The sequence below is a fragment of the Argopecten irradians genome, chromosome 14 (assembly GCF_041381155.1).
Source record: "Argopecten irradians isolate NY chromosome 14, Ai_NY, whole genome shotgun sequence".
NCBI classification, from domain to species: domain Eukaryota; kingdom Metazoa; phylum Mollusca; class Bivalvia; order Pectinida; family Pectinidae; genus Argopecten; species Argopecten irradians.
In genome coordinates, this window is record NC_091147.1 from 36,732,716 (window position 1) to 36,745,734 (window position 13,019).

A 13,019-nucleotide genomic window follows, 5' to 3' on the forward strand; every position below is an offset into this window, starting at 1 on the left:
TCCCATTGACACAGCCTCACATTTTGTTATGGATTATCTGCCCCTGTGAGGCATGCTTTTTAGGTCATCTGACCCGAAGGGTCAGGATGACCTATAGTCAACATGCTTCGTCCGTCGTCGTGCGCCGTCCGCCGTCCCGCCGTGCGCCGTCCGCCGTCCGTAAACTTTTCACATTTCAATCTTCTTCTCAAGTTTGACCAGTGGGATTGAGCTGAAACTTACATGAAATGATCCTGACATGGTCCCGACAAAGTGTTGTTATTTTTCGGGTCGATCCGAAATCCAAAATGGCCGCCACAGCCGCCATCTTGAAAACACATTTTGAACTTCTTCTCAAGTTCTACCAGTGCGATTTGGCTGAGACTTGCAAGAAATGATCCTGACATGGTCCTGACAAAGTGTTGTTATTTTTCGGGTCGATCTGAAATCCAAGATGGCCGCCACAGCCGCCATCTTGAAAACACATTTTGAACTTCTTCTCAAGTTCTACAAGTGCGATTTAGCTGAAACTTGCATAAAAATGATCCTGACATGGTCCCGACAAAGTGTTGTTATTTTTCGGGTCGATCCGAAATCCAAGATGGCCGCCACAGCCGCAATCTTGAAAACACATTTTGAACTTCTTCTCAAGTTCTACTTGTGCGATTTGGCTGAAACTTGCATGAAATGATCCTGACATAGTCCCAACAAAGTGTTGTTATTTTTCGGGTCGATCCGAAATCCAAGATGGCCGCCACAGCCGTCATTTTGAAAACACATTTTGAACTTCTTCTCAAGTTCTACTAGTGCGATTTGGCTGAAACTTGCATGAAATGATCCTGACATGGTTCCAAACAAAGTGTTGTTATTTTTCGGGTCTATCCGAAATCCAAGATGGCCGCCACAACCGCCATCTTGAAAACACATTTTGAACTTCTTCTCAAGTTCTACCGGTGCGATTTGGCTGAGATTTGCATGAAATGATCCTGACATGGTCCCGACAAAGTGTTCTTATTTTTCAGGTCGATCTGAAATCCAAGATGGCCGCCACAGCCACCATCTTGAAAACACATTTTGAACTTCTTCTCAAGTGCTACCAGTGCGATTTGGCTGAAACTTGCATGAAATTATCCTGACATGGTCCCGACAAAGTGTTCTTATTTTTCGGGTTGATCCGAAATCCAAGATGGCCGCCACAGCTGCCATCTTGAAAACACATTTTGAACTTCTTCTCAATTTCTACCGGTTCGATTTGGCTGAAATTTGCATGAAAGGAGCCTGACATGGTCCCTACAAAGTGTTGTTACATCTCTGGTTGATCCCCAATCGAAGATGGCAACCATGACACTATATCTAATTAATTTCCTATATGATTATTGCCAAGGTACTCAGATGACCGTTAAGGCCCATGGGCCTCTTGTTTTACTGTAGCCTCAACTCTGCCTCCCATTTTATGTCCTATCACCATTATTGAGTGGTAAATCATGATTTAAAATGAAATCATTGGTCTTTTAGTGCTTGCAGAACACAGCAATCAAAAAATTATTAATGCTTCTGCTATCACAAGGAGACAAACATACTAAATTTTAGTCTCCAAGACATGTATACTATCAACACACATTTGTCAAATACAGGGGAGACAATCTTGAAACTAATTTGTTACTGACATTATGTTATAGGGGGAAGAAAATCCTTAAATAGACTTAGCTGGCCTTTAATACCTCCGGGTCGTTGTAGATGAATGTAATGCATAATGAATTTTAGGAATATTACAACATATTTTTTTCTGGTTTAGGTATATTAGCTATGTGTATACATTTTACATACATAATAAGCATGATATCTGTACTACCTGGAGAATTTGTTTTAACCCATGGCTGCATGAGGTTATGTGTTAGGACACATTGTGTTATTACATTTGTAAACTTGTCCAAGTAGTTATTTTTTTGTTATTTGTTATTTTTCTGTAACATTGTAGTTTTGTGACATGTAGGTGGAAGAAAACAAGCAGGCTTTGGGACACTTTCTAACATGACTCTAGTTCCAGCATAAATAGCTAAAATCAATTTCAGTTGAATCAGATTTTCTTTTGCAAAGCTTTAAAAAATTGTGTAATTTTCAATTTTCTTTATTTGTATAAAACAAAATATTAATAGTGAAAGTAATTGTGGTCTGAGGTCTGTATGTTGGTAGGAAAATGTATATTGAAGATAAATTAATTAATTTTCTAATAGGATGTTATACAGGGGACACGATCCTGAAATAAACCTTAGCTGTTATTTATACATTATACAGGGGAGATAATTCCAGAATAATCCAATTGCTACTGAACATTATACAAGGGAGATAATTCTGAATAACCTTACTTTCTGTACAAAAAAAAACTGAGATGTTTTGACCTAGAAATGTGACTTTCTTGTTTTATGGCGTTTTCCTTAGTTTGTTTTGAGAGATCCCTATAATCTCTACACAATACTAATATGGCTGTACTAGGATCTTGGTTCTTGGAATATATTTATGTGTTAAAAATATGCCACACCACTGACGAATGGTGTTTTTTAGCTCACCTGGCCCGAAGGGCCGGTGAGCTTATGTCATGGCGCGGCGTCCGTCGTCCGTCCGTCCGTCGTCCATCAACATTTCCTTTAAATCGCTACTAGTCATAGAGTTCTGCACGGATTGTAACCAAATTTGGCCAGAAACATCCTTTGGGGTAGGGGAACAGAACTTGTATAAGTTTTGACTCTGACCCCCTGGGGGCAGGAGGGGCAGGCCCTATAGGGGAAATAGAGGTAAATCCTATAAATCGCTACTTATCCTAGAGTTCTGCATGGATTATAACCAAATTTGGCCACAAACATCCTTGGGTGAAGGGGAACAGAACTTATAAATTTTGGCTCTGACCCCCCTGTGGGCAGGAGGGGCGGGGCCCAATAGGGAAATAAGAGGTAAATATTCAAATTCCTTCAGAAAAGAAACAATGAACCTGTCTTCAGAACATGACTTGACATTACAAACCAGGTGAGCGATACAGGCCCTCTGGGCCTCTTGTTTCTCTTAGTCTATCAACAACAGGAACAGATAAATCAATATTTTTCTTCAGTTACGAAAGTTACTTACTTTACACCATTACCACCATTGAAAAGTTTGAGCTTCTTATTTTATTGCAAGATATATAGAAATATTAAAAATAATTAATTGCATTCCGAAAAAAGGCCATGACACTATGACCTATATGTATTGAAGTACTGGTTGTGCATACACCAAAATTCAAACAGGCCATTTTATATTATTTTCTGTTTTAATTAGACATACCTTTACATGAGTAAACACCAATTATTGTTCAAATGATAAGTATTAATTATGCTCTTTCAGCAGTGAAGCATCTTTAAGCTTGTTCACTCATTGTTAAATTCTCATTTGCTCTGCTTCTCTGATTTATTTACTGGTACTTACTGCATATACTTTTGAGTGAGTGCTTCAGTGAGACAGCACTATAATTATAAATAAGGCAAGAGTTCCACTATCACATGGAGACACAATACAAATATGCTGCAGCCTCCCAAAACATAGACATTCACACATGCAGCACATTGCATATACTTGAGGTCGTTCTTAAATGACCCTGGCTAGCTGTCAATTAGGGCTGCATGGTATTGAAACAGCCGAACTGATACGATACGTATTGACAATACACTGAAACAATACACGATACGTATTGACGATACACTGAAACAATACACGATACGTATTGACGATACACTGAAACAATACACGATACGTATTGACGATACACTGAAACAATACACGATACGTATTGACGATACACTGAAACAATACACGATACGTATTGACAACATACACTGAAACAATACACGATACGTATTGACAATACACTGAAACAATACACGATACGTATTGACGATACACTGAAACAATACACGATACGTATTGACGATACACTGAAACAATACACGATACGTATTGACGATACACTGAAACAATACACGATACGTATTGCCGATACACTGAAACAATACATGATACGTATTGACGATACACTGAAACAATACACGATACGTATTGACGATACACTGAAACAATACATGATACGTATTGACAATACACTGAAACAATACACGATACGTATTGACGATACACTGAAACAATACACGATACGTATTGACGATACACTGAAACAATACACGATACGTATTGACGATACACTGAAACAATACACGATACGTATTGACGATACAATGGAAATATTTTTCATGTTAAAATTGTTACTGATATTGTGAAAACTAAAAACATATTTGAACCAAATTGTTGTTTACGCGTCATGCCAACTTAATAAACCGTGATGTGCTGTGCTAGGTTGCATCCGTGGTTACGCAAATGCATTTCCTGTGCATCTAAGTGACTTGGAAGCTTGATTTTTTTTATCAATAGAATATCCTACAGAAATCCTTTGCCTGGATGGTATATTAAATCAGCTATAACAGATATTTTCTGTCAAAAGGAGTGAAATTTTTTTTAATTTTTGAATGATACAGCATATTGCTGTATCGGAAACCGATATGTTGTTTAATACCAATACAAACCTGTAAATCAATATACCGATCAAGCCCTACTGTATACTCAATAAACCAAACTCTATTAATGATATAACCTTTTAATGATATGTAGATGATACACAAGTCTATTTTTGGACATTTCACGCTCGTCTGTTAGCTTTCCTTGCTTTCATTTTGTCCCTCCTATTTGTAATTAGTCTATGTGTGGCACAACCAAGAAAAATTGCGATCAGTCCAATGTTGATTCCGATAATGATCATTCCCTCAAGGAAATAACTGGGCATGATATACACTTTGACATTCACTGTAGAGTTATATGCCCTTGATTTGGTGGTACAAACAAAATCCCCGCTGTCAGAGAGAATCAGCGCCTCGAGTTTTAGCACACCCGTCACTGCTTTGATCTGTGTCTTGTTTAAATCGTTGACGTCTGTTCCGTTCTCGTTTAGCCATATAATTGTATCTGTTTGGTTGGCTCCATCTGGAAGTGCACAAGTTACCTCCCCTGATTTTCCCTCTTCAATTGCAATTTTCTCTGGGGGTTCCAACACCAGAGCATCCCCTTCACCTTTGACCTCTGTTGTTATGGTAACACACAGGAGAAGGATACATCTTGATACAAACTGTGATAATCTCTTTAATTTCCTCATTTTCCTGATCAAATTGTTATCACAGCCTATAACAGGATATCCTGTAAACTTGTACCTGAAAAGAAATGAATGTCATAAGATTAAAATTCAATGGGACCCACTTAATTTGAAATTGGTTATATTGAAATACTGTTTTATTTGAAATGAATTATGATAATCCCTGTTCACACATATTCATTGTCTTTTACCTTGGTTATGTTGAAATCTGGATAATAAGAAAAGATTTCCCATTCTCCAAGGACTTTGTATATAAATTCCTTAAATCTGTATCAAAACAAATTAATTCCAAGAACCAAAAAACAAAAGTTTTTTTATGTAATCTTTCATGTATAAAACCAACAGCCGATTTACAACAAAAAGCGCGTGATTAAGTGTCAGCTCCTCGTCTATAACTTATAAAACTCAGAATAATGTCACAGGGGTCAAAAAGGATAAAATCTTTAAACAACTTCTTCTCAAGGACCGAAGGCCCAAGATGCTCATCTTTGGCCTGCAGCATGCTGGAATGAAAGGCTACCAAGTTTGTTCAAATTAATGACCTTGACCTTCATTCAAGGCCACATGGGTCAAATAGGCTAAAATCATTAAATGACTTCTTGTGAATAACCGAAGGACCTAGAGACCTGATATTAGGTCTGTAACAGGATGGGATAAAGGACTACCAAGTTTGTTCAAATGAATGACCTTGAACTTCATTCAAGGTCACAGGGGTCAAATAGGCTAAAATCTTAAAACATCTTCTTGTGAATAACTAAGGGGCCAAGAGATCTGATATTGGGCCTGCTGCATGCTGGGATGAAGGGCTACCAAGTTTGCTCAAATGAATGACGTTGACATTCATTCAAGGTCACAGGGGTCAAATAGGCTAATATCGTTGGAACAACTTCTTCTTAAGAACCGAAAGGCCCAAGGTACTCATATTAGGCCTATGACATGCTGGGATGAATGGCTACCAAGTTTGTTGAAATGAATGACCTTGACCTTCATTCAAGGCCACAGGGGTCAAATAGGCTAAAATCTTTAAACGACTATGTTGTATTGTGCCAATAGTCAGATGACCGTTAAGGCCCATGGGCCTCTTGTTAAATTTAATAGGATGATTTCCAACTACATTGTATTGTCATCTAAATATGTTTGTTTTGATTTCCCATGTCACCTGGATCTGCTACTATTTAAGTAGCCATCTGGTGTTTTAAAAAAAAAAGGATAAAATTAGTTTTGCATCTAAATTTGATACATACTGCTTTTCTTTTGATAGTGTGTGATGACATGGTAATTAGTTATTTAATATAGCGGGTCCTTCCTGTCTTGTCCATTTTCTAGTTAGCTCTTCCCTTACTGTATCAACTCACTTTCAGGTGAGGAGATATGTCTACACACATCTAATTGATCGATTCCCAGGTGTCATATAGCTATAGCCATGCTTCGTGCTCACAAAGGCATGTGTAGCTTTAATTTTCTATGTCGGAGCAAACATCATAGCATACACGATACTAAATGCAAAGCCACCTGCGGTTTGATTGACAGCTAGCAATCCCTCAATTAATAAATATATGATACCCCATATTTGATTATCAATGCTTAATATTGAAATAGAAGGACTTCAGAGCTTCACTTATTAGATTTCAACTAAATCTTCTTCTTTTTTAAACTTATTACATAATTATATTTTACTGAATTTGTTACATAACTGATAACATTACCTGTGAAATCAGTGCATAATTCTTTAGAAGTGCTAATTTATTAAAAATCAATTTAAAATACAGGGAAATCTGCTTAGCGACCATTTCTATAAAAAGACCAACTGCTTATCATGACCAATTACTAATGTCCCAAATGGTAATTTATAACACTATTTGACCTGTGTGTATAAAGACCACTTGAGTATAGAGACTGCTAATTGCCACTTTGGTGGTCTTTACAGACAAGCAGTAATGTACATTCAATGTTTGAGTTAAAATTTACAACATGATTTATTCCCTGGAATTATATGTTGACATCATGTTTATAATCAGATAAACAATAAGTGCAGGCCTCGTGATATATACTTGATGTTATAATATTAGACAGTTTATCCTGTAACTGTAAATATGACATGTGTAAAGTTACATAGACTACATGTAGGTACATACATGTACACCTGGTAGATGTGCAGACTTGCAATCATTTCAGTCGAGATCTGATCAATCAAGAATTTTTTAACGTTATACTTTAGAATAGTATTAAAAATGAGAGTGCCCTATATTATTAATCAGGTGGCAGTCTCTCCATCTATTCATTCATTATTCTGTCTGTCTGGGTGTTTTTTTTAAATTTGTACAATATAAGATCGAATGAAGGTTACAGTTCTAAATTTTGTTATTGTTCATGAAAGTTATTCTAATCAATATTAATATTTAGGGCTGTAAATGTCTCTAAATGAATTGCATTTATATAAATCTAATTGTAGGTAATTTAATTGATTTAAATCCAGTTTAAAAACCTCACATTCATTCTAAAGGACCAAGATTTTGATAGTCTACTTCATTTCTTATTTACTTCATCAAACCAATTTAAATGTCCGTATTTAAAGTCTGATTGATCGTTATCATCTCAACTTCACCATTATGGGTCAGTGAGCTATTTCTGATCTTTTCATTCCTATAATTCCTTAATGATTTGTTCCAGTCTAAGAATTAGTAGAGTTCACTTGTAATTTAAGGTAAGAATGTCTATAGTTTGTGTAAAATCTAAATCAGTATTGTAAAAAAATGTACAGACATGTTCAAACATTTTAATCTATCGATAATAAAAGATCATGTCAGCGTGTACATGCATCTACAATATCTGATTAAAAATAGTACATGTTTAAACAAATCCAATTTTAAATGAATGGAAACAGATGGTGTCAGTACCGGTTTCTATGTTTACGGTGTTTGCATAGATCAGTATTGAATTACTCTGATAGGAACTGGTGCATCAGAAATTGGCTGGAAACAAAGCATTAAAAATTCTGAATTTGTAAATAAATAAACATTGATTATATTTCAAATGGTACTGTATGTATAATTATGATTATATTCATCATAATTTGAAATTTAAGAACAGAGTCATCTAAAGCGAATGATAAAAGCATGATATGAATAGATAGTTATAATACAATAGTGACTTAATAATGATACACCTGGTGTGTTATTAAAGTTTTAGATTTGATATTAGTAGATAGAGATTAGCTATAAACATACTCTGGTATGTGTATTGTACATTTAGTTTAACACTCCCAGCGCTGATGTACCTGATGAAATATTTAATCATACCTAGATCAATATTACAATATTTATCTATCATCCTTTATGTGTACGTGCCACAATGCACTTAATGTTCAAAATCTCTCCCCTATCACTGAACCACCGAGGGAATGGCCAAGATCTGTACTGAGGTATGTTGTCATTACTATTAAACTGTCAGGTAATTTCAACAATCAGTGCACATTGTACAAACTTCATGTAAAAAGCAAATTTGAAACATAAATATTTAGAATATTGTTTTAATTATATTTTCCATGTTTAGACAGAAATTAGTTGAAGTTGATGTTTTCTCTTATGATAAGACATTAAAAGCAAAATGACAAATATTATTGTATTTTTTTTTATTTATTTTTTTTTTTTACAATTAGTCTTTGATAATGGAATATTCTTAATTTATTCAAATATTTGAAAATAATTATATGAAAGTTAACTTAAAGATGCTCCACCGCCGACAAATGGTATTTTTTCACTTTTAAAAACTGGAGCAGACGATTTAGTATTATTGTTCAGTTACAAAAGTTACTTACTTTACACCATTACCACCATTGGAAAGTTTGAGCTTCTAATTTTACCTTAAGTTAAAAATATGAAAAATAATTAATTGCATCCCGAAAAAATTCCGTACCACTATATCCTATATGGAATGAATTACTGAATCCGAATGTACCAAAGGCAAAATAAATTATTTTATGTTATTTTTTGTGTTAATTAGACTATTATATACACGATTAAACACCAATTATTGTTCAAATGATGAATATCATTTATGCTCTGTTGGCGGTGGAGCATCTTTAAACATTTCATTTTTTTTTTTTTTTATATATATTTTATACTTTTATAAAATGTGACTGTGATGTCAGTACCATATAGGTATACGTGAAATACCTACAGGATTTTATCAGTAGAGTGACAGACTGGGTGTGGGTCTAGCCGATAAAACAAAAAGTTCAGTGGCCACATGTCAGATAAGAAAACTGTTAACTGAAATTAGTACAGTTTGGCCTAAATAAACAGATTCGAATTTGTCCTTAAAGTTGTTAAAATTCAAATAGTATGAATGATAACCACCAAAGACACTTTAAAAATGTTACAAATCACATCAAGTTCGTCCTTGTGTACATAGAGTAAATACTGGAGTTGTCAACCTTAAACCTAAATTAGGTTACAGTACAACAATGTACAGGTAAATTAAAACAATGGCTTGAACACAATACATATTATGATGTACCAGTATATATGTATCGTTTGTAAATTTGTAGGCTCTTACCTGCTACTAAGAGAGTTTGATTGCAGTGTGTAGATACAATGTATGTGACGATCCTGACGCTATCTGTTTGTTCAGAGTATGTAATAGTCTGTTCTCAATATACATGCACAGAATACCTATATACCCACCCAGTCAGAAAGTGTGGTGTACTGTAACATATGGACTGTACCACAGATATCTATATACCCAGTAGATAGTGTGGTGTACTGTGACATATGGACTGTACCACAGATATCTATATAACCTGTGAGTGTGGTGTACTGTAACATACAGACTGTACCACCGATATCTGTATACCCAGTAGATACTGTGGTGTACTGTAACATATAGACTGTGCCACAGATATCTATATAAACAATAGATAGTATGGTGTACTGTTACATATGGAATGTACCACAGATATCTATATACCCAGTAGATAGTGTGGTGTACTGTTACATATGGAATGTACCACAGATATCTATATAACCAGTAGATAGTGTGGTGTACTGTTACATATGGACTGTGCCACAGATATCTATATACCCAGTAGATAGTGTGGTGTACTGTTACATATGGACTGTACCACAGATATTTATATACTCAGTAGATAGTGTGGTGTACGGTTAGATATGGAATGTACCACAGATATCTATATAGTTATTACCCAGTAGATAGTGTGGTGTACTGTAACATATGGAATGTACCACAGATATCTATATACCCAGTAGATAGTGTGGTGTACTGTTAGATATGGAATGTACCACAGATATTTATATACTCAGTAGATAGTGTGGTGTACTGTAACATATGGAATGTACCACAGATATCTATATACCCAGTAGATAGTGTTGTTTACTGTTACATATGGAATGTACCACAGATATCTATATAGTTATTACCCAGTAGATAGTGTGGTGTACTGTTACATATGGAATGTACCACAGATATCTATATAACCAGTAGATAGTGTGGTGTACTGTAACATATGGACTGTACCACAGATATCTATATACCCAGTAGATAGTGTGGTGTACTGTAACATATGGACTGTACCACAGATATCTATATACCCAGTAGATAGTGTGGTGTACTGTTACATATGGAATGTACCACAGATATCTATATACCCAGTAGATAGTGTGGTGTACTGTTACATATGGACTGTACCACAGATATTTATATATTCAGTAGATAGTGTGGTGTACTGTAACATATGGAATGTACCACAGATATCTATATACCCAGTAGATAGTGTGGTGTACTGTTACATATGGACTGTACCACAGATATCTATATACCCAGTAGATAGTGTGGTGTACTGTTACATATGGACTGTACCACAGATATCTATATAACCAGTAGATAGTGTGGTGTACTGTTACATATGGACTGTACCACAGATATCTATATACCCAGTAGATAGTGTGGTGTACTGTAACATATGGACTGTACCACAGATATCTGTATACCCAGTAGATAGTGTGGTGTACTGTTACATATGGACTGTACCACAAATATCTATCTATACCCAATAGGTAGTGTGGTGTACTGTCACATATCGACTGTACCACAGATATTTATATACTCAGTAGATATTGTGGTGAACTGTAACATATGTACTGTTCCACAAATATCGTTATACCCAGTAGGTAGTGTGGTGTACTGAAACATATGGACTCTTAAGACAGATATGTATATACCCAGTAGATAGTGTGGTGTACTTTCACATATGGAGTGTACCACAGATATCTATATACCCTGTAGATAGTGTGGTGTATTGTTACATATGGACTGTACATGTACCACAGATATCCATATACCCATTTGATAGTGGGATGTACTTTAACATATTGACTGTACCACAGATATCTATATACCCAGTAGATAGTGTGGTGTATTGTAACATATGGACTGTACATGTACCACAGATATCTATATACCCAGTAGATAGTGTGGTGTATTGTAACATATGGACTGTACCACAGACATCTATATACCCAGTAGATAGTATGGTGTATTAACTTATGTTCATTCTCAAATTTAATTCATTTGATAAAGAATGAATTAGATACATGTTCGATAATTATAAGATAAAATAATTTGTATCTTTCAGATGAAAACAAAACCCTGAAAATAGAGAATGCAGAGACGATGAAGAAACAAAGGAAACTACAGCAGGACCTTAAACTTTCAGTGGTAGGAATAAGTATAAAAAGCAATGTACATATGAATTTCATCGACTTGAAGTGAAAGTAAATTCAACTTTGGCAAATGAATAATTTGATTGTGAACATTATCCTCGACAATCAAGGTGTTACTATCACTCTCAGTAAATCTAGCGGTTACTATCACTCTCAGTAAATCTAGGGGTTACTATCACCCTCAGTAAATCTAGGGGTTACTATCACTCTCAGTAAATCTAGGGGTTACTATCACCCTCAGTAAATCTAGGGGTTACTATCACTCTCAGTAAATCTAGGTGTTAATTACAATCACTCTCAGTAAATCTAGGTGTTAATTACTATCACTCTCAGTAAATCTAGGGGTTACTATCACCCTCAGTAAATCTAGGGGTTACTATCACTCTCAGTAAATCTAGGTGTTAATTACTATCACTCTCAGTAAATCTAGGGGTTACTATCACCCTCAGTAAATCTAGGGGTTACTATCACTCTCAGTAAATTTAGGTGTTAATTACTATCACTCTCAGTAAATCTTCCCTTGAAATATTGGATAGCAAAACTGAAGGCAGGAAAAATGATCAATCACAGGTCTGCAGAAACAACAATGCACATCTTCAAAGCCACACAGTCAACCACAGTGTACAATTATTCAATTTTTTTGGTGAATATCAAAGGACCAAACTACCTGTTTCATATGGTGTCAAAGCATACAGGTTTGCTACGACGTGGTCCAGGGTTGGATATATCAATAGTGATAGTAACCCCTAGAGTATCAATGCAAGGATGGAGAATAATATACAATTCAATAAACTTGGCAAAGCTGCTGTTTGCAAAGACAAATCGTCACAATCTGGCACAAAAATTGTATAAAATTAGTATCATACACGCAGAAATATCCGACGTATCATGACTCTACAGGGGGTCAATCTTATGTCTTGTTTATATCTTATCAAATAGACTTTAATAATGCTAAGTACTTGACAGGAACTTTGTAAATAGGGATAGGTAAGGTGAATAATGAGGTAAGATTCTTGTGTTTATAGGAGAGAATGGAGAAGTACTGGACAATACTTAAGGAGCATGGTGAGTTAATT

At 35.3% G+C, this 13,019-nt stretch overlaps 1 protein-coding gene across 1 annotated transcript in view; it reads left to right on the forward strand.

The window, feature by feature from the left end:
- Window positions 1–13,019, forward strand: part of LOC138308311 (serine-rich adhesin for platelets-like) — a 49,593-nt gene that overhangs the window by 14,637 nt on the left and 21,937 nt on the right. The window contains 2 exon segments of the mRNA XM_069249304.1: window positions 11,856–11,938; window positions 12,969–13,008. Coding sequence (XP_069105405.1) covers window positions 11,856–11,938; window positions 12,969–13,008 — 123 coding nt within the window.